This window comes from Adelges cooleyi, unplaced genomic scaffold (genome assembly GCF_023614345.1).
Source record: "Adelges cooleyi isolate 19-005CV unplaced genomic scaffold, UGA_ACOO_1.1 ACOO_flye_CR_arks_rails_tigmint_CR_PRNA_1, whole genome shotgun sequence".
Classification (NCBI taxonomy): Eukaryota; Metazoa; Arthropoda; class Insecta; order Hemiptera; family Adelgidae; genus Adelges; species Adelges cooleyi.
In genome coordinates, this window is record NW_026095751.1 from 7,546,564 (window position 1) to 7,570,719 (window position 24,156).

A 24,156-nucleotide genomic window follows, 5' to 3' on the forward strand; every position below is an offset into this window, starting at 1 on the left:
TTACTCGAGTGACTTTTTTAAGTCAAGTTCCGTTCGATTCATTGTTGACCTTTAAAATACCGAGTGGTTATCGCCGCCACGGATTGTTTAGAATCCCCGCAGTTTGCTGTTATTTCTCCCGCTGTGCACGCCGACGAGAAGAACCCAACAGTAATTTAACCGAATTGCCTTAACGACCAAAACTATACTACTCCGTTCACTGAATATTCTTCGAGACGAGAAATTAATGATATACCGTATAGCATGGCTTGTACATAATAAACACGACATCATACGAGTCTTAAATATTGTATGTATATTATGTTATTTTTTTATTTATATTTTCATTTTGCATCCACTTCGATATTAACGAGCGACGGATGTATTAACTGTCGATACCTCGGCGCCTGCGTCATGCTGCCTTTAATTTTCTTCTTTTTTTGTACACAGACCGTCCCACAATTTACATGTTCGCATATTTTGTTCACGTAATAATATAATTTTTGAAAAAACAACTGATAATTCTAAAGAAAAGCCTTGTTAATGTACGCTCGACCGTGTGAACATTTGCTGCTGTGCTTAAAAAAAAATTGGCTCAGATCTTAGGCCAACTCTTAACTAAGTAGGTATATTGGCAAATGAGCATTTTAATATTTGGGCTACAAGTCAGCAACTTTTTCAACTTACGGGATATACGGGTTTTTGGCAAAATAAAATTAACAACAATGATATGATAGGACCATTAATGATGAAAGCTTGAACTACTGATTGATCAATAATTAAGATATAACCTTAGACCCGAAGTACGAATTAGTTTGTACTTCGTTACAAGTTAGGTTTTTATAGTTGTAATAGTGTGTATAGTTATACAAATAATATGTTACTTAGATGAAGGAAGAAAAAGTTTATTTAGTCATTTATTATTCGATTATGTATGACAATATTATTAATTGTTATTGGTTGTTTGTCTGAATGTCGAAATAATAAAGATAAATACCTACAATTTTTCTAAGATTAAAAAAAAGTATTTAAGCTCAACAAAACGGTAGCAATTATGGTTAGGTAAAAAAAATAATTTTTATGAAATTTATTTTAAATACATTTTAAATTATCTGAGCTTAACTATTTGTCTATACATATTAACTAAATTATTTCTTATGTTTTGAGTTACGAAAAACTAATGTTATTCACGAATAATAAATTGCCTATTATTTAAATTTTGCTCAACTCTGGGTGGTAGTTGATTTTTTATTTTTCAACTTGCACAATACGTGTATTTGTATGTATGTTTTCTGCGAGCTTTTGATAATTGTCATGCCTTCTATAATATGGTATTATCCATCGATGTGATGATTGGACATGGTCGAAATTCGACTTATTAACTCGTGTGCTGATGGGGAGAGGGTATTCTATATTATTACCTCCTTGTCATTAATCGGTCTCGTTATTAATTATGTTCTTTTTTCATATAACTTGTTCAGCATTTTAAACACGAATCGAGTGTTTTATGGTGGAACTCTATTATGCGTTTACAGTGTGATTAATAAACGGCCATGCGGTACATACCACATGCGTTTTTGTTGTTGTAGGCAATACTAGACTGACTAGTAGTAGTAGTTATAATTATTATATATTATGCTTTTCTCTTAGTCGTGGCGTGTACTTGTAAATTATACCGTCTAAGTGGCCGACGAATGATCTTTTCCACGTCTTCCAAAAACCTATGAGCGGCGTACACGATTTATGGTCGAGCATTGCTCGTTTGGCGTTATAAATGCAATGGGCAATGGCGGAGTTGTGCAGAGTTCTCTTCTACTTTAGAACACAATGGGAAATAGGGGTGGGGGGTTCACCCCTGTCTTCATTGTTTTATCGTGGAAAAAAACACCAACCATATATATATATATATAATACATAGTAAGTGTGTAGTAGTCGTGTTGCGTTTAGACGACAGCGTTAACGGTGCAACGAAAAAATAACTAGGGTTGTGCACTCACACGCATTTCATGTATATATGTGTGTGTGTGTGTATATGTATATGATGTGTGTATAAAATTTATGTGATCCGAACAAAAATGTGTTTTGCCACGGAAGAACACATGTTTCCACCAGAAATAACTAGTTTATAAATAGTGACAGTTGTGTGAAGAGTATAGTGCCGTGTTGGCTTGAATCCCTAGATTATATACATATAAATTTCTGTATGAGCAAGCGTTCAATTAAATTAATAAAATAAAATATACGGTTCACTAAACTTCTAAACGGTGTTCGACACAAAGGCAAACTCTATTGTCTTGTGTTGTTTTACTTTTATATAATAATTAGCATTACTATTTCGAACCGTCATTCTCCCTGTCGAACACTCTTGTCGTGTCTGTCGGAAGAAACCAAATAATTATAAAAATATAGTATAAATTATTACATCAACGGTGTATATCCACCGTTGTCTCATTGTTATGGTTATTTAGTTTTATATTAATGTCCTCATATTTTACGCTCAATGTACGACGACATCATTATTTTTAATAGGGCGATTGCATATATTTTTTTCTACCACTGTCTTTTTCCTGCTTTTTTGCTGCAGTCGCCAACGCCATAACCCAACATTACCGCCATCGTTGACACTATTACCACTAAATGTATACCACTGTGAGCTGCTGCGAGTCTATCAGAATACTTGTAAGCACAACGGCGGCGTCCTTATATTAAAGTATGGATGAATAATATAAATATATTATAATAATTTATTCGTATATGTATACGAAAAAGGAACAACGTAATATAAAAGAAAGTCTACAGATGCGTTTTAACTAATATTAAAAAACCGATACTTTAAAAAACTGGATTTTTTTTATATTAGTGCTGTTATTGAAAAAAAAAGTTTATTAAATGGTTAGTGGGTTTTGATAGAGTGTGAATGAAAACATGTTCAAGTAAGAAAGACAAAGGCTTTGTATTATTTGTCATTTAAATTGCTCGAATATATCTTTATTTTCCACAGTAAATCAATAAATGGTTGTCTTGTTTAGCCTTCTATTCTTCCATCAATCATAGCAAAAGAAAAAAAATGAGGAATTATTTTTGCCTGAAAATGTCAAGTATTTACCAAAATATGGGATTTATGGCCATGAATACTCTAAACATCAATGATTAAAACGCGTACAGTTACTAACAATCTTATTTGCTCCTATTAAAAGGTTAAATATTACTGTAATTTTATTTTTGTACAAGTGGCCGAAGTTCACTTCTTCTGTAAATAATATCTGTGTAGTTAACCCAATGGGTTTAGGTGGTTTTTTTTTGTCACTTATTATTAATTGACGATGATTATTTTATGTAAAACCGAAAATGTTGTGCAATATTTCTGCTACTGATAATTATGTGTGCAGCTTAGTCACAAGTAGTTAACCATAATATGTACCATAATACGACAGCTAAATGGTCAAAAGACAAAGGTCGGAGATTTACTAGAACATCACAATAACAAATTCGACTATGTCATCGATTTTGTGTAATTTGTATGGTGTTCGCCGAGGGCTTTTGGGATGATGATGAGGAAGCGAGGACTATATACTGCTGTTGTTTGTTAGGTAGATAAAGTAAACCCACTGCAGAGGGAGAAAACTTTTGCGGAAAAAAGGGGTAAAGTGGCGGAGGCGTTATAGTCGGCCCATGAATAATTCAAAATTAAACAGGCGAACTCTGTTATTCGCTGAGTTTTAAAAGGGTTATGAATTCTCTACGCGCTGTGTACTTCTCTGCTACTTACCTTGGCCCGGGCTCTTTAAAATAAAACGATATTCACATCCCAAGATCCGGTGCATTATTCATAGGTTTGTATTTTCTTCTTGGTAACTAACAACCCCGATCAAACTTGCAACGTTTTAACATTCAACCTAATTTAAAATAAATTTTTATCTTTATTTTGCCTTTAACCTTTTATAAATAATGAAAAATGGAGATGAGACTGACAATTTTATAATATTCTTTTAATTAAATTAAATTAATTATATTTTATAATTTTTATATATTTACTTTTTGTGTATACTTTTTACTTTTTTAATATAGAATTTATATTTTAATAATTTTTCCAACAATATGGGTACTAATGATTTTTTGCAAACCTAAAAAACTCGTCCTCGGGGTGGGTTTTGCTATTTATGGTTGTTCATAATTTTAAGTCCTCCCGTCGCCATCTCCATTGCCTTTTAAGTTCGAGTTCGGTGTTATTATTAATAAAAATATGGCCCGTTATTAACCCTCAGCCGGTAAATTAGCTATTTTGTTTTAACGCTATTAAATTTACTTTGTTTTTTGTCGTATCACGCGTATACCACATACTGGGTAGTTTGTGTTAAAGTAATAATGTCCTCTTCTCACGGTCGTGAAGTGTTTTATCCGATTTTTCAATGTCGCCGACGACGCCGCTAATTAATTTCATTTATTAATCGTCTGGCGAGTCGTTTATAGTGGTATTAATCACTTATACACTTATAGAAATGTATTATTATTACTGCTATTATTATGATTGTACCAGTTTTAAATAATTATTTTTTTTGCGTTTCTAAACTTTAAAATTTAGGACTGGAGGTGGAGTACTACGGTTCAATAATGCGCGCAGATAAAAATAATACTACACTCCACCTTTCTTTCTATCCTAAAATTTAAACTTTAATGACTCTAATAATAATTACTCAAAATTAGTTATCGACCAGTCAATTTTTTCATCAAATTATTCTTAATTTAAAAAGTCAATATATTCTTTACCACTTACCAAGTTTTTAAATTGATAGAGCTCTCGAAAACACTAAAAAAAAGAAATGTACATATTTTCTAATAATATAAAGTAACAATCAAAAAAGGTTTTTAAAAAGAACAATTAAAAAATAACAATCGAAAATTTGTGTGGGACGTTAAACGATTATTGATCAATATTGACCTATATAATATGAGATTTTTATTTTATGTAAAAATCTATAGTTTATTAATAGGTAATAATCTAGGGTTATAAGAATTATAACCCTAGATTTCAATCAGTAGCGTTAGTAGGAACAAAACATAATAATAACGGATGATAAGTTTAAATAAATTCTTCACGCAATTAAATAGTCTTCAAATAATGCTAAGGTCACACACACACAACACAACAAAATATGTTAAGTGTGTATTTGAAGACAGCTTTTAAATTTTTTCATATTTCATAATCAACACTTGTCAGTACATGGAAATTTATGACTGACCTAAATTTAAAAACATATTTTAATTATGTTAAGAACCGTTTTTCTATTTTTGTTTTATTTTAGGATTATTGAATTCTCAGTAATTTTTTTTTAACATCTATGGTCATCAACTAATTTTTAGCTAAAGCTTAAATAAAATGTTGAGCATGAATATGTTTTTTAACAGTCTCTGATGAATAACATTGATTTACCAATATTTATTGTGTGTTATCAGTTGTCCAGAAGTTTTTAGATTTCTTTTTATCACCATCCTCACCCTTACACACCTTATCACCATCTTATTTCCACACCCTTGGTGGGATGACGTCATATTCTAACCTTGAGCCAATCGATGACGCGCCAGCATGGTGTCGTTTTTGCGTTCTTGTCGATTTTCACTGTTTGACCCAGCCTAAAAATATATTCATGTAACAAATTATTGTTATAATATATTATTACCTACACTATAAATGTTATAAACTTTAATTATTACCAAAATAATATTTTTAAACGATTTTTACAAACAGAATTGGTCTGGTAGGATCCACTATTTTAGATTAGCATGTATCCCAAAATACAACAAAAAAAGCTACAGAGTTCAGGAAAATTATTATTTAAATACTTTGAAATAAATAAGATTATACTAACCTTATTCGGTTAGTGGTTGGCTTGGTCAAAAATCATATGATCGATTTTTATAAAGCAACGGTATAAACAATTAAACAGCCAGTAGGGTTGTTATAACTGTGACGGCAATAGTAAAATATATAATTTGTTGTGTCGGAATGATTAATTTCTTCGGTATTATACATTTTTCTTTGTAAATCCGACGATGATGATCACGTTTATTTGTCGTTTTTATCTGCTTTATTATTGTTATTGTAATGTATATAATATTATACATATAATAATATTATGTTCGAAGATATCGCCGCTGTAAACGATGTTCGTTAAAAATTAATGGAAAAAATATGAATGATAAAAAGAAAGGAATAATGTTCATTTAGTTGCAGTCGAAATCGGTATTATAAAAAATAACAGTCTGAGGGAATTAATTTGTCTCCATTATACTAAAACGAAGTGGTTTTAAACGATGTAGAATACCCTACTGGCCGTTATTTGACTTAAATTGCATAATTGGATCGCTTTTCGTTGATGAATGCGTCATGAGTAATGACAAAATATAAATAGTTTCATCGTTAAATATTCAATGTGTACCGGTTTATCTTATAAAGGTGCAAGGTTTGCTCTTTCTGTGATGTGTTAAGACAAACGGTTTAGAAAGAATTTTAGAACTGACTGCTATAATAATTTTTAGTAGTTTAAAATGACGGAACGTTTAAAATTCAAATTTTGCCTATCGTTCCACTGGTAGCTTAATAACATGGAAATATACAGTTATATAATAATAATTATTAAAATTGTATTCGTGTTACTGCCAATAAGCAGTACTACTACAATAATGGTAGTTTTAATTTTGTGTACAGTTTATTGTTAACAAAACAAAAAAAACAGGGTTCGTTGTGCCGTGTACCTACGTCTTAAAAAATTAATGTAATGAACCGGGTTTTTGTAATAGAAACACACACCGAAAAATCTCGTCGATAACGATCTAAAAAGTAGACTCCCCTAGACGTTGTGTTGTGTGTTATTTTTATTTTTTACATATATTTAAAATAATAGCGTAATCAAAGTAATTGTATTGCGGCGTGTAAACAATGGCTAGTTTGTGTTTGTGCATTGCATTATTGCATAATTTAAATACATACATAGAGAGGTGGTTCCGACCGGCACTGTTGTAACACTGGGCGGGATAGGAGAGGGGATGAGGTAGGCACTACTTGCATGCCAGTTGTATATTTATCTTGCTAGCGAGTCTAATGTTTATGTAGTTTTACGGTTATGGTATTTTATTCCATTAATTATTCTATTAGATGTCATGAAATATATGTATACATGTAATAAAATCGGCCCTCGTTTGAGATCTAGTTTAAAAAAAACACTATTACTACTACAACTACTACTATTACTATTACTATTAGTACTACAACTAACGTAAAACTCGCCATGAGTGAATAATTACTATAATATTATTTTATATATATATATAAGATAATACTGATGTACAAAATGCTTCTGGTGTGTATATAGAAAATAATCATGTCTCGTGCGCTTTAACACTCCTAATGATTTATTAACTATTAGTCAGTTTTTTTTTTATTTTCAATGCTAGTGTATTTTCGTCATGTTATCCGATTTGTAGTTAAGCGGTTTTTTAAACACGTTATAAAACGCGACAAATGCGGTACGGCTCACTGATTTATTAAATTGTTATATTATGGTATTATAATTGTTATTCTCAATATATTGTGCATTTAAACTAGAAAATAAAATAACCGGTTACGCCGTGGTAAGGCATTCGTCTAACGTATATTCTATACATCTTTTATTTTTTGCTAAAACCACGTAACGATACGAGTTCATCGTATGATAAATTGGCAGGGATTACGAATCATATAGTTTCGCATTTTTATGAAAGTATTCTAACATGTCATTTGTTATGGATTATAGCAGAATAATTATAACTTATGACTAAAAATCGAGAGAGACTTGTTTGTCGTGTTGAAAGAATAATGGAAAAAATGTCGTAAAAATTAAAAGAGGAAGAAAAAGACCGAAGAAGTAGTTGGGTTTGACTGTGTATAAGTATACCTAAACAAACTTAATTGGCCCTGGCTTTTTTTTTTGTTCGCCCGGATTATTATAACTAAAAATATTCTTTTATAACTTGTCCTAAGACTTGTTGTGCGGACTGAATAAAGAAATAGTGATGAATAGAGATTTGCAATATAATAGAAAAACTGAAGCCTTCCGTTTTCGTAACGGTTGTTTTGTATGGAAAAATAATAAGTAGTATAAATAAGTGTATAAAGTATCAAGTAAACAGTGTATTAAGTATTATGTATTAAATAACACGTTTGACGTCTAGCCGATAAGGTGCCGCGATTGGCTATTATAAAATAATAAATGGTTCATAATAATTATTCTAAATTGTAATTTTACAACGTGGACCAAGTATACACAAATTACAATTTTATCTGAATGTATCTCCGTAAAAGCTGTATGTGTTTAAGATATACTATTGAGTGTTGGTATATATATATATTACTCGTTAGTATCTCATTACACTAGTGCTCTATTGAATGATCTTAACGTTTTTTATGTCAGAATTGTAATAATGGCAACTATGATTTATTATTTCTCAACGAAGCCACAGTTTTTTTTTTTAAATTTATTTTGTATTAAAACTACACTAAATATGTAACTAGTGTTATTATTTCGTTCAACCCCCCTGATCGTTATCGCATATTATTAATATGACTAATATGACACTGCTGTGTTAAGTAGATGATGTGCGATTTAAATTATTAATTTATTCTATTTGATATTGATAATTTATTCAACAAAACTGGCACTAGTTCGGAGTTTTTCAATAAAGCCCGACTCAGTCAAGTTTTTTTGGGTATGACTTAACCCCAAAAAAACATGTTTTGGATTAGTACATTTGTGGGGCTTAAAAAGAAACCTGGGTTTATTGAATTTCGAGTATCACAAAATATTGGCGTTCTTGTTATTGTGTAAAATTATAAAAGATATACTATAATGTAACAATACAATCTAACCTTGAGTTTGAGTTTTGTTGGTAAACGATGTATATTATTGTTATGTATCATTAAGAATATAGTTTTGCTTATATTTAATATTTATATTCTATTGTTTACAAAAACATGTAAGAGTAGACACATGCTTGTGTTGTTTTTACATAAAAGGGCGAAAAATGGTATTTGGCTATCGTCGGATTTAGGAGCTCGGATTTTTCTTAAAACAATTTTGGCCGTGTTTGCCGATGATATAGCGGGACTGACAACATAGATATAGTAAGAAAATATAAATATATATTTTACATTTAAAATATTATCATTTCGTGTAACTCGAGTATGGTGATATTCAATTTTAGATTGACATTTGGACGAGGTCCAGAGGTATGTTTTTATTTTGTAAAATAGACAAAGTCTTTTCCATTAGTGGTTGGCCGCATGCCGGTGTTTAGATTTTGATTTTTATAAAGATGAGCTCTACTCTGCGATTTGTCGTCATAAGCTGTTAATAATTTAGATGGACGTCATATCTAGTTTAAAACGGGATAACTTGGGATACTTTTAAAAAAAATTGTATTTATCTCTAGGCCAGCTGACAAGAGCTTTTTTTCTCTATCGACGGTACATAATCCAAACACCAAAATTAACAATTTCGTAGTTCTACACAATCGTCTACTGAGGCTAATGCTTTAATAAAACTTTAAATCGTCCGCATATAACAGGCACTTACAATATTTGAAAACATTTTGGATATCATTAAAATACAATAAAAATATAATTGGCGACAAATGACCACCCTGTGGCACTTCAGGAGTAACATGAATAACCTACGAAACGTGGGAGACAATCTTAACTTGTTTTGTTCTGTTACTTAAAAACGATCTTAATCAGGTTAACAATGGATCCTTTATTCCCATATTACTAAGTTTACAAGTCATGATTCATATAGTCGAATACCTTTCTTAAATCCGTATAAATAGAATAAACTTGAACAAAATTTTTAGTCAATTATTTTAAATATGAACAAAATGCAATCAATGCAAAATTTCTGTTTATCTTCGTGGTTGTCGCATCATTTCCCGGATATTGAAATTTACCTATTATAGCTGTTCATCCGTATAAATAAATATTATTCGCGTGTGCTCCTCCATCTTAAGAGCGCGAATCATGAATTTCGAGTATAACGTATATACTTGTGATATTATTTAATCATTATTATTATTAATATTGTCGTTTCGACGTTTTGTTGCAGTTTTGAGTCTGCGGAATACACAAGAAGAAGAGCCGCCGGATCCACAGTTGATGAGGTTAGACAATATGTTAATCGCCGAAGGTGTGGCGGGACCAGAAAAGGGAGGCGGCGCGGGAGCTGCTGCCAGTGCATCGGCTGCGGCTTCGGGCGGTCCCGGACAACCAGACAACGCCATCGAGCATTCTGATTATAGAGCAAAACTAGCGCAGATCAGGCAGATCTATCACCAAGAACTGGAGAAATACGAACAGGTAACATACTTTATGTAATTAATACACCATACAAATAGGAGAAACTAAAAAAAAACCATCAGGATGGGTCTTACAACCTTGAAGTTATCTCGACTACTATAATAGCTAACGGCAAGATCACTAATGAAAACTGCAGTCTGATAATGATAAAATCACTTATAAAACCCTGATGCGAAACTTCGGATGGTAAAAAGTTATGAATTATAAACATAAATAATTTTACATGCAAAAACCTGAGTCAGTTATTTGATTTTTTTGCACGGTTTAAAAAACTGCTATTAAAATTTTAAAACATTCTTTGAGGTACATGGCAGAACAAAATAAAGTGTTAGTGAGATATTTTGTAATGGTAAAAATAGTTTTACGGTTGTTGCAAGTTGTCATATTCAGTGGGCAACAAAAAATCCAAATCCAAAAATGTCCAGTGGATTTTTTTTTTGTTTAAGCTCTAAAAATTTACTAACTGTTTTTGTGATGGTATTTAATGCTACTCCTCTCCTATTTTTTTGCTTTCCTCAAAAAAGTTTTTAATATTATATTCAGTCACTCTACGATTTATAATTAGTTGTATAGTTTTAACTAAAGATAAATAAAATTTGTCTTACTAAATAGTTGCAAAAGCATTTGTACTAGGTAATAGGTATGTACATTGTACGCTATGCTAACGCTTTAACGATTGCTGTACTTATCTAGTATATTCTCTGTAGTCATATTCGTTATACACGTCTCATGGTTTTTTTTATTTTATATTAATATATGATATATGTATGTATATTATAATAACCTTATTGAATATTATTATTATTTTTATTATTGACCTAGAGCGGCGGCGGTAAAAAGACGCGTGGGAAGTCGATAATTATTATTACGTTCCTCCTCTCGTCTGTATTGTTTTTAAAATACGTTTTCGAATAATCATTACATCGGACTCGGTGCTTAACATTGATAGGTTTAAGCCTCTCCTTTTATTATCTCTCTAGCGCTCTTCTCTCTTTCTTCGCTTTAATCGATTACTATTATATTTTTTACAATCCGACACCGTACAAGAAATCTTCGTCCGGCGTTCTTGTTGATGAAATGTAATAATAGTAATAATAATAAAATTATTTGTAATGCATTACCACTACTATAATATAATATGAAGTATTAGTACCGAGAAAAAGTAAAGGAGAAGAGAACTTGTGTACCGAAATGCTTTTACGATATCTACTTCTCGTTCCCATGAGCATTTCTTGATATTCTCATTTAGTCTCTGTCCGTGTTCGCCGGTAAACGTTGTTAAGTATGTATGTATATACAATGTATACATATATGCTGTCTGTGTATAAACGCGTACGGCGGGAGTGCGCGTGCCACGGCACATTAAAAGGGCTATAAAAAACCCATAAATTACCGACAAAGAATTACAAGGCGAAAAATTATGGCATTGATAAAAAAAATACTAATAATAATAAAACTAATAAATAAATAAATAACATGGAATTTTTCAAAACCGAAGTCGATTATTACTCATTCACATATTATACACACGTTGTTTTATCTTTTAGTTGCGACGGTGTTTAATCGGTTACAACGAGCCGTCGGGTTATGATGACGACGAGTAAAGATTGTTGTTTGTTGGGATAAATTGGATGGAAAACTTGTGAGGAGACTTAAAATGTGTGTGTGAGAGAGAGGATAAGAGAGAAGAGACTAGTAGATCTTTTGACACGCATCCGAGTGCAAAACGACCGTACTTTGATTGACGGCTGTGAAATGGTCGTGTCTTCCCGGAACGCCGCCGTATTGTACTTGTTACTTTTTCTGTGTTCGTTCCGACTACCTTTTTTAAGATATGACTATTTATAATATATACCTACATAATATTATACACCAGTGTGTATTTGTACACATCGCTACATCGCAAACAGACACGGTTGCTAGATAATACTGCGCAGGATAATTCTTCCATAGACTTGAAAAAATATGTATTATCTGCTAATTTCTCATTAAAACATCTTAATTAGAGCAAGTGTGCAAATACGCAAAGATCTAACGATCGTGCCTGTTTATTTAGTTGCGTTGAAATATTCGATGGAATATTCGATCGCCGCCAAAAGTGGAGTGACACTTAAGTTTAGAGCAGGAAATAATTACACTTCATTCAGGCCACTCAGAACGTTTGGTTCATTAGATCTGAGGCCACTCAGAACGTTTGGTTCATTAGATCTGAACTTACAATTTTTTAGTTTAACGCAGTAAAATTTGTAACATCTTAGTTTAGGGTTGAAGTTAAAAATACTCGCCAATTAAAAAATGATTATTTTATCAACATACTATATTAATAATGAATGTATGATTCTTAATAAAAAGATATGGATCTAGATAAGTAGAATGTCTTTCTAACTGCTTAGTAAAAGGTTCTTTTAATAAATACTTTTTTTAATTTTATTAACCTACAAGCTGTCCCGACCCGGCGTTTCCCGATATTTAGTTTGCTAAGTAAAGTATTTAGTGCTGAGTAAAATAATTACAAATAAGATAAAAAAAAAGTCAGTACTGCTGGCTGTAAAGCTTTAGTATACCCCGTCTCGGCTTTTTTACATTACATTATATTGATTATGTCCCCCTCTTACTCAAGGATCCCAGTCCTGATCCCCGCCTCAGTTCCAGATCCAGTTCCAATCGTGAAAAGCGTCCTCAAAATCGTGGTACGTAAAATCAGCCTGTTCCTTTAATCATCACCTACCATTCGCTCGAGTACCGTGGTTACCATGGTTACAAACTAAGAGTTTATTTTGGGTTAAGAACGTAAAATTATTCGTATTTAAAGTACAAAATTCGTGTTTGAGGCCACCCTTAGGGGTGGAATTTTCGAAAAGTACTATGCCAGTTACCTTCGTGGGAGTATACTCAACAACTTCCTAAAGTTTCATGGCGATCGGATGAATGGACTAATGCATAAAGGACAAACAAACATACATTCATCTTTATATACATAGATAGATAGATTAACTAGTTTATTAATCATTTTAGGAATTCAAATTACATTTTTAATAGAAGCATTTTTTTTTTAAATTTAAAGTTATATTTATGAGGTTTCAATGCAAAAGGATTGTTCTTAATAAAGTGAAGTAAAGACTGAAATAAAATAGACGTTACAAGTTCTTAAAAAAAAAAGTTTATGTTGTTTAGTAGTTCAATTGTTTAACCATTAAATTGTGGTTTTATTTTTAAAGCTTAAAAAACTTGTTTTAGCAAAAGATCTTTTTCTAAACTAAAAGCTTAAATTCGAAAATAGTACCTTTTGAAAACATAATTGTATCATAGCATTACAGTTGTAGGGGAATTAAAACCTTTTTTGCATAATTTTTAAAGTACATATTAAGTAGTCTGTTCTGCAGTATAATAACTCCAATGTGTTTAAATATTTATGAAAAATGTACATTTTACAACAAAATAGAAAAATTAATTTTTTGCCCCGTTTTTAAGTAAACATGGTGCGTTTGGTTAAAAGTCGTGGTTTTATTAGATAATCTGTTCAATTTATCAAAATAATCATTGTATAAGTCGATTTTCTTTCTTGTAAATTGTTACTTGTTTTGTATTTTGAAACTTCTAAATTGGTGTTAGATTTTGTGCTACAAGTATTTAAAAAACTGAGAAACACGCAAGTTTTCGCTATTTTCTATGAGTTTTATAAACTTCAATGAAAATATGAAATTCGTTGTCAACAATAACTTTTCGAAGATGAACATACGATCATTCCGATTTCAGTTCGCCTTTAACGAAAATTGCATACTCAAAAGTTTTCTTGGCAACCGTCGATGGCAGATTTCATTATACTCTGTTAACAGAGTATACGATTTATATGGCCATCACAGGCCGAAATAATACGATCCAAGCCATGCGGAAAATTCCCATTTCCAGACGGACTGCCCCCGTTTTATATAATAACATATTATTATTATTATTTATAACAATAATATAGATAGGGGGTGGAGTGCACGTACGACCGCGCGTGTGTTTATTTTGTTAATAAGTTTTGAAAAATAAAATTACTATAATTTTCGACTAGGATTCTTGTTGTCCGTGGCCGCTATTACGGCTATCGTAATTATGTTATTATCATCATTATCGTTATTATTGTTATTAACCGAACCGTACGAATCGTTGTACGTCGAGGACTCTTTGACGGGTACAACTGAAGTGCAGCAGTTGTGTTAGGTAGGCAGGCGGTCGATGGCAGGACGAGAACGGGATACACCCGCTTTGATATTCCTGAAATTAATAGGACTAACGACCAGATCTGCACGCAATCGTTTTCGATTTTTTTTTTTTCCATTCCGTTTTGTTCAATTGTTGTTATTGTCGGTTACACATACAATGGCGACGACGATTGCGATTTTTGTTCTCGCACAAGAGTTATTCATTCGCCACATTAAAACATTATTATTATTATAATATAGTATAAAATATATATAAAGTCGTACTCGCTCTCCTAGCCATCCTTGTCTCTCTTCAATCTCGGTTTAAAATAATATGCTTTCTCTTATCATTATTATAATGACGGCGGCGGCGGTGGTGTTTTGAAATCGTTTTTTTATATGTATATATATATATATTGTTCCTTTCGTCGATCGGTACACGCACACGGTCGTACTACACAAGAAGACATTGGCCTCGCGTTCAAATCTATACATACTTACACAATTATCTTATAGGTAGTATAGTATAGGTAGTACATTCGATAACTAAATATAGATAGGATAATATTATGCGTGCAATAATCGGAGTCGATCTCCTTGAACCTGTTGATATGTTCGGCATTAACAAATATAAAAAAAAATGTACATACGTATATGATAAATATCCTTTTATATATATATATATATATATTATAATATATACTGTGAGTTGTGTCGGATTTTTGTACCATCATCAAACACGTTCGCCCGCGAAAAAAAAACAATGATTAATAGCGTTCCTTTTTTTTTTTTTTAACTTCTGATATCTCTATACGGATGTAATAATTGTGTGCGGCTACATTACTACACAATAGACATAATTCAGTATGTGGTAACAGACGATACCATTGCCGGATAGTGTATTTAAGAAAATATATATGTATAAAATATAATACCGTAATTTGTGGTTTACGCCAATGTATGTAATAATATCGACGGTCTTGAGTCGAGATCGAGTTTAAAACAAAAACCGCAACCGACGGGAAACGCCTCTATTTATCAATAACGCGTTATGTGATTGTATTATTATTAATTCATTTTCTACTTCGACCTATGTCGTATATATATATATATATATATATATTACAATTCACTCATCTCGTGTTCATTTGTGTTTTTGCCCTGTATAGGCCTGCAACGAATTCACTACCCACGTTATGAATCTGTTACGGGAACAGTCCAGGACGCGGCCGATCACTCCCAAAGAGATCGAACGGATGGTGCAGATAATTCATAAAAAATTCTCTTCCATACAAATGCAGCTGAAGCAGAGCACGTGCGAGGCGGTTATGATACTCAGATCTAGATTTTTGGACGCCAGGTAAGAGCAATCATAGTCGTATAGCTTTCAAGGATAACGCAACGGTGCGACGAAATAGAAAAAGAAGGAGAGGGGAGGGGGCAGAGTTGGGTATTGTTTAAGTGCAATTTTATTCAACCCTACGCTACGCAGTAATTCGAATTTGTAACGAATTCATATCATTTGGAAATCATTAAAAATATCTTCCTGTATAATTTTTGAATAAGGAAAAATTACTCCGAATTTGAAACATTGCGCAATGTAGAGAAAAACTTAGCGACTAAGACTATTAATTATTATCAAATATTCCCATTATTAATCCCATTTTTAAAGAGGAATACTTTATTCGTTATCTATCACTGAAATTATTCGAACACAATTGTACTTATTTTTAAAACATTTTTTAGTTTAGGACTAAGTAATTTATTATTTATTTGCTTTGAATTCAGTAGGTACTCGTGAATACTACCAATTTCTTCAATCGTATATTTTATAAGTCCAATAAGTTATAGACGATAACCAGTGTTAAGAAATATTTCTGTTAAAAGCTAAAGCTAATTTGATGATAAACGATTTTCATCGTGCGTAAGAGTTACATTTTTTATCATTTAATTATTATTTACGAATAAAATTATTCATGTTTGAAAATTTAACTTTTAGTCATGATTTATGAATAATGAAATGTTTCATATACTTTGAGTTCTCTTTAAACTTGACCGACGAAAGACGAGTGTTTGTCCGTTGGGTATTAATGTTTTTGGTTAATTATGTTTTCGCAGACGGAAAAGGCGCAACTTTAGCAAACAGGCTTCCGAAATATTAAACGAGTATTTTTATTCACACCTAAGCAATCCGTACCCGTCCGAAGAGGCCAAGGAAGAACTGGCGAGGAAGTGTAGCATAACCGTGTCTCAGGTGAGTGATCCTATGAGGCAGAGTTGTATACTTACATAGGTTTATTATATAGTTAAAAACTATGTTTTAAAAATTAAACATTTTTTTTTGTCTACAATCTACATTTATATCTGTCAACTGTAGACTTGTGTTAAAGTGTACAACACAGTTTCTAATTTTTTTAAAAGTTGTCATTATCATAATCCAGAATGAGTCTCATTCTATAAATATGTGTAAATGTACTTTTTTAGAGTAGATGTATATTAATATTATAGAACTTCTAAAATTATAGTTGAATATCAAGTTTTACTAAAAAAACTGTACATACTAGCATTGGTTTTAGAATAATTCTAGTATCATTGATTCTAAAATCAATGATACTAGATATTCCTCATAATAAACATGGTGTGTGACGTCCTCGGAAGTCGATAATAAAAATGTAGTACAAAAATAAAAAAGTTTTAACACAATACTGAACTAGAAAATGTATAGAACTGTTGAATTTCATTAATTTTCTCATACAGGTTTGACTTTTTCATAACTTGTTCAAAAAATATTATTTATTTAGATACACATCTATAATCTATTTGATCTAAATGTAGATTATTGCAAAAAATTCATATTATTGTGGTATTATTAATGTTATGTTGAATTCGCGTACAGGTGTCCAATTGGTTCGGCAACAAGCGGATTCGGTACAAAAAGAACATTGGAAAAGCGCAAGAAGAAGCCAACTTATACGCCGCTAAAAAAGCCGCCGGTGAGTAGTTTTTCCGTTCGTTTGACGTTCACGTGGATTATTTAAAAGAATAAATAAACTTCTGAAAAACAATTTACTGAGCCTCCTGTATTTAATAATAACCGCCGGAATTTTGTTATTGCCGATATTGGTGTTTTGTTGCATGCGGACAGTCGCGGCTGCGGCGTTAGGTCCGCTCTTATGTTACTATTGGTGTTTAAAAACAAAGAGAAAAACAAAACATGTAAATAGGAAAAGGGGTGAAGTTTACTATAGGGATTTGTATAGCGATATATATGCGAGCGGTGGCAGCGTAGGCGCTGGGGGAGTAAGCTCCAAATGGAAGTAATATATCACAGGGACCCTGGCTTTGAGCTTGACAGCCCGAATGGTTTTTCCTGGTTTCCTCATTGTCCTGTTATATGTTTGTAGTCCCTCTCCACGTTTTACCCTCGCCTCCGCACTCCACACTTACACCCTGTACATCCTCTACCCCATTTGCCGCATATATCCACCAACACTGCCATCCAATACACATATACACACACACACTTGCTGCAAACATTTCGAGACATTTTCCCTTCTAGTTGCGCGTGTGCACACCGCCGTTTTCTATGTACAATTTTCTTTTTTTTTCGTTTGCCGCCATATAAGCGAGTGTATCTCACTTGCCAATAGTAACAAGAGGATACGTAAGATAAAAAATATGGTTTAGTTATATTAATTAATATTTTTTAAAGAAATGTACTGTTTTTCCGTCGATTTCCTTCATTTTTGTGTCTGGACTCAAGATAACTTTTTAACGGCCTCGCCAGACCGAATTCGACATGTAGTGCTTATATCGGAAATCGCACCCAAAACATACAAGACCAAAATTGTAAATAATTTATCCATAATCGAGAAAACATTGTTTCCACATTATTGTTCGTAAATAATAGTACTTTGCAGATATCTTTTTTCTCCAATAACAATTTTTGGTTTTTAAACTGTATTATAATTTCTTCAATCTACCAGTCAACATTTTCACTACATTGTGTTTAAATTTAAAAAGTTAATCACTCATATATACGTTACCTTTTTCTTTTACATTTTTAAAAATCTGTAATCGCATTTTTTTTTTATTGAGAAATCCCGAAAACCCATATAGCGTGACTTTTTCGATTAGAAACACATTTATTTACAAAACGTCAAAGAAAAAAAATTATTTTTTTTAATTAGTTTTTACCATCTACAGTTTCTTATCAAATCTTTTATTTCAAAGTGGTTAAACCAATAATTTTCATTCATAATAATTTCCCAAGACCTATAACCTCTCCGTCTCCCACAGCTCCGTCTCCCTATTGCGCTAGTTTTTTTTTTAATGTCGCGTTTTAGCTACGACGCGAAGCTGTTTTTCGATTTTTCAATTCGTTATGGGATCGAGGTAAAAAAAAAATAGTATTAAACCAGCTCTCTTTTTCTTTTACGTTTAAAACATAGCGTATTTCTTAAGGCACATGATCGTATGTAAAATAATAACAACAATACTACCGTGGACGAGGAAACGGATGAGCGTGATAGGAGGAGGGAGGAGACGTGTGTAAACCGTGATTAAACGTTTTGGTACATTTACTTTGTTTTTTACCCGGAAAACGTGAGCGTGTAATTTAATCGACGTTGTTATTTTCTCATCGTCGTCGTGGGTACACCCAATTATGCGGGTTTAATGGGTTTCGTGTATAAATCATTCTCCTCTTCTTTCTCGCCAACATTGTTATATATACAGACACACACGTTCACGTATAAAGTATATCGTGCGGTCGCCGTTGCTGTCAAATTTTATTGACATTTCCAAAAAAAAAAAAAAATACTTTTTACTCTTTTTCCCCCTTATAATAATACAAATATATATGTCAGCGGTTTAGTTGTAGGTGCCCAAGTCGGTAACAGCATTTTTAAAGCGACAACCATATACTATGAATATTATATTGTTAAATATTTTTTTTTTTCATACGAAGCTCGAGCAACGGTTTAAGGACAGCTCCCCGTGTAGGTATGCCGGGGGATGCCTGTTAGAGTATCTGAGGGCTTCTATATTATATAATTAGTATTAATTTTATTTAACACTGAGGTTTTTTATTTTTTCGGTCTTGTTTGGGTTTTTTTTTTGCCGTACAATAATGGGATGTTGCCGATTCCATTAGACGTTGAAAAATTGCAATTTTACTATGTTATTATTTCAAGTAGACTACCCAAAAATTATTCTCCTGGAGATTTACGACCGGACTAGTAGATGCTATTTCCGGCGCGTATGTGGTGTATATACTGTGCCACAGCGAAAGTTTTCGTCTCCATAAAACGTACATTAGTTGATTGACTAAGTTTTACCGCTGTTTGTTTTTGTTGTGCACAGGTGCTTCGCCTTACAGCATGGGCCCGGCCTCGCAGGGAACGCCGACTCCCCTGTTGTCACCCGCGCCCGGAGGCGGTCCCCAAGACAGCATGGGCTACAGCCTGAGTCTAAACGGCGCCGAATACAGTTCTCCCATGTCCGGATCGCAGGTTGGTATTTTTCTTTTGAGCTTACTCAAAGTTCCTTTGTGATAATAGACACTTATTTTTTTTCCGTAACAAATTTTGTCTCGTCAACCGGAATAATAATTTTTATTTTGTTTTTAACAGGCGCAGTATTCCGACGGAAGCCTTGGATACGATCCGATGGGACACCAGGTGAGCGACTGTGAATAACAGGTTAATATGAAAACGATAATGATGATGGTGAATATATGTATAATATGAAACAGTAGATCCGTTCGATCGCTGTTTCTTCCTTGTCGTCCTTTGCATGTATGAGATTAGGTACACCGTACAGCAAAATTGAACCCTATGTCTTTTTTTTTCACAACCATAAATCGGCTGAAACCGCTAATGTGGTCTTCAAATTTCTCTGGCGCCTCGTTATTTTATAAATGGCCTTCAAACTTGTAAAAAACGTAACTTTGTGTTATTTTCAGCGTGTGTAATTTTTCAGAACGCTTTCCAGATAATGATTTTTTTTTTATGTACACAAAAAAGTAGAGAACTGATTTTTGTTTTGTGAGTGGTTAAAAACTTGGGAGGCAATTAAAAAAACAAAATCACCGTGGTGTTATTAGCATTTAGGTTTATTGGATAAATCCGATAAAGCAATATTTAGTTTTCTCCAAAATTAAATGCAAATTGCGCCGAGTCTGTTGGGGGGGAGAAAACAGTAACCTTAATATGTTATGATCAGTTTGAGGTGTGACAGAACCAGAATTGTGGTATTACGCGGTGTCAGTCGTAAAAACGATACATACTTATGGGACATTAAAACCAGTCTTTGGGTACTATTTTACTTACCGTCCTCGTCTCGTTCCTAACTTATATGTATCTATACCTATCTATGTTTATATTTATGTATATATTCGTATCTAGTATATAGGATGTTGCTGTCGATCATAACATTTCAATTATTGTGTACCACTGGTGTTAAACATGACGTGTTGTAATCATTACCTATGTGTTGCAGGCGATGCCCAAAAACTCTGGTTCGCCGTCTACCGGATGGAATTCCAGTCACGAATACCAGGCCCACGGCATGCACGACGATAGTGAAGACTCGTCTGATGACGTTGACATAAAACGCCCTAAAATGTCTTAAGCACATTTTTAACAACTTTTTTTTTTTTGTTCATGTGTAATTTTTTTTTCGTCTTATTAATAACTAAATTTGTTCATTTTTTATATATAAATATTATATATTAATATATATATACATTGCTTAACTTAATTTTAAGGCGTACGTATTCGATCGAAGCATAACTACAATAATACTTGCGTCGGCCAATTTGCCGGTTATTACAATGTTTGTGTTTGTGTGTTTGAATGTTCTCTTATGTAAATTATTATATAAACGGCGCCAGCACATACCGTCTCGTTTTAACTAATAACGATTATATTATTATATTATGGATCTACTGTAATAACGAAAGCGAAAGACTTAGGACTTTGGCATATGTCGGGTTTTCTGAATCCTCGGCGCCAAAAAAAAACATCCACACGTGTAAGGAGTATTGTAATGTATGTTTATAATATATAATTGATTTTAGCCTATTTTGAGATTACCATATTACTGAATTTCTCATTCGGTATATACGAAACTATATTTTAGTATCTTATTATTGTGTAATTATAATATAATATTGTGTATTGATAAAAAAAAAAAATTTGATTAAATTGAGCTTTGAACGTTAATCGTTCATTATTGAAACTTTGGTATACGTATATTGTGCACATCACCAGATTTATTTAGTAATTTATATAGAAAAAATAATAATAATAAAATATTACTTATTATTGTTGTTGATTATGTTTACACTCACGTTTTTTCTACTATCTGTGATCTCAAAGGAAAATCAACACATACATCAAAATCGAGTACAATCATGTTCAGTGTTTTTCTCCTTTTTTCACCCAAGTATACGATATACACACGGTAATATTTTAATTTTTTTTTTTCGTATTTAATATAATATGTTGATATTAAAAGAAAATAATGATTCATTGAAAATCTTGGAAATTAATAATTTTACATTGATTTTTGTTAAAGACAAATTATTTAGTATTTTTAATTGTATTAAACAAATTTTAAGGTAGTGTATTTTTTAAGCCACCATGACTAAAAAAATTGTAACCCGTAAAAAACATTTAAAACAAAATTACTATTACTTTCTTTAACAAAAAAAAGGAAGATAATAACATTATAATGTATACGATATTTGTAAGGTTTATTGTTGTCTGAAATGTGCATTTTTGATTATATATATTTTTTTCATTCTTAATTTTCTCTTCTTTTTTTACGCTATGTTTGTACGCTTTTTATAGTAATACTAATAATTAAAATTACCTTTTATTATAGTATATTATCTGTTTTCCCTTCCAATGACCAAATTTTATTTGGTAAAAAAAATCAGATTTTTTACTTTCTTCATATTAAATGTAAAAGAAAGTTGATCCAAAGTCCAGTTTCATTCTTATACAAAAACATTTTCGTCACCAATAATCTTTAACCTCAACTCATGATTGTTGGGCTCGATTAATTAATAACTACCTCTTAATATAGTATTGTATTCAATTTCTCGACTGCTAATGATATTACTTTAGTATTTGTCAATGTTAATTTTTTTTTTTGTCTTGTAAACTATATGGACTAGATGTTGTATTATTATTTTAATTACATAAATTTAGTACTTGTGCAATTTCTATATACAATTTAAAAACAATATACATTTTTGTATTATACTCAGTAGAATAGAGAATTTTGTTTCCAGAATCCTATATTAGATTTATTTTAATTATTATTGTTCGTAATGACTGAAGTAAAAAATAATTGTTCGAGTCAATTTTAAACTCCCCACCCCCCTTAAAAATGCATTAGATTCCACTTTTTCTTTCAATAATTTACTACTAATTTGGATAATAGAAAAAATACATGTTTCTCTATTCTAAGCCCTAACGCCTTTAATCCTATTACTTATAATTAAAAATTAAATTACTATTGTATACGATTTAAGTTTATAATAAATATTTAAACCAAAATGTAGAAAACTCTTTTCATGGACTATAATTACAATTTAAAGTTAATTAGATGCCTATGAAATAAACATAATTATTATAATTAGTGACTGTATTTTAGGTTATATACATATTATATATATAAAATATTATGTACAGTTTCTGATAAAAACAAAATAATAATGCTTGTAATTTAGAAAAAATATATTCGTGTATTTATTTAATCTTTTAGTCATTATTTTAGTAATAAAGTATACTTTTAGAAAGTGGTAAAAAAAAGGTAATTCACCCAAGTGAAAAATTAATATTATGAAAATATTGACACAAACATAAAAATATGTTAATACAATTTAGCATACTTATATAATCCTCAAAGGATTAGTAATATAGTTTTTCCAATCGAAAAAAAAGTTTCGGCGATTAACCAGTTGCTCCTTGTAAACTGTTTTCCTGAGCAATTAATAATTGTATGACTTGACAAGATAAACGTTTTTGTGAAAAAACTTGAAGCGAGCTCCCCAACAGCCCAGTTCTTACTTCTAGCTTAGTTTGTGGTAGTTGTTTATTGAATATTTTTTTTTCGAGAATGTCTGGTACCAATATAAATATGGTCACATAATATTTGGGATACTATCTTGATCTGAACGCAAATTTAAATATAGGGTTGGTACCTAACTTAAGAAGACTTCACACACCCAATTTGCTAAAGTTAAAACTTTACCCACACAGAATTATTTTATATTAAAAATATTCAAATAGAAAACAGACGATGACAATATTTTGGAAACGTCTTATTATTTTTTTAATAAACCTAATATTTAACATTTAAAATCACACATTTTTATTTTTTTTTAATAATTGACTTTGTTTTTAACGTTATTACTTTTTAAGATCGGATGTCACAATATCTCCAAAATAATTTTTTTATTAATTTACTTCGATTTTGTAAAAGGCGTTTTTGCTCAAAATCAGTATGGACCGAGTAAAACGTATCCTGCGTAGCTATGTTTAGATAAAAACATTTTTGCTTATAGCCAACTCCTTAATAAATAGGAGGCCGTAT

At 31.6% G+C, this 24,156-nt stretch overlaps 1 protein-coding gene across 2 annotated transcripts in view; it reads left to right on the top strand.

The window, feature by feature from the left end:
* LOC126844247 (homeobox protein extradenticle) overlaps positions 1 to 23,157 on the top strand; it is a 40,791-nt gene extending 17,634 nt beyond the window's left edge. Inside the window, exons 4-10 of one of the 2 annotated variants that reach the window (XM_050582416.1) lie at positions 10,110 to 10,360; positions 15,717 to 15,907; positions 16,666 to 16,801; positions 17,444 to 17,540; positions 19,912 to 20,060; positions 20,181 to 20,249; positions 21,049 to 21,167. In XM_050582416.1, coding sequence (XP_050438373.1) covers positions 10,110 to 10,360; positions 15,717 to 15,907; positions 16,666 to 16,801; positions 17,444 to 17,540; positions 19,912 to 20,060; positions 20,181 to 20,246 — 890 coding nt within the window. In that variant the 3' untranslated portion in view covers positions 20,247 to 20,249; positions 21,049 to 21,167. Of the gene's footprint in view, positions 1 to 10,109; positions 10,361 to 15,716; positions 15,908 to 16,665; positions 16,802 to 17,443; positions 17,541 to 19,911; positions 20,061 to 20,180; positions 20,250 to 21,048 lie in introns of both variants that reach the window. The other variant, XM_050582326.1, reaches the window with a different exon arrangement.
* Positions 23,158 to 24,156: the final 999 nt, after the last annotated feature.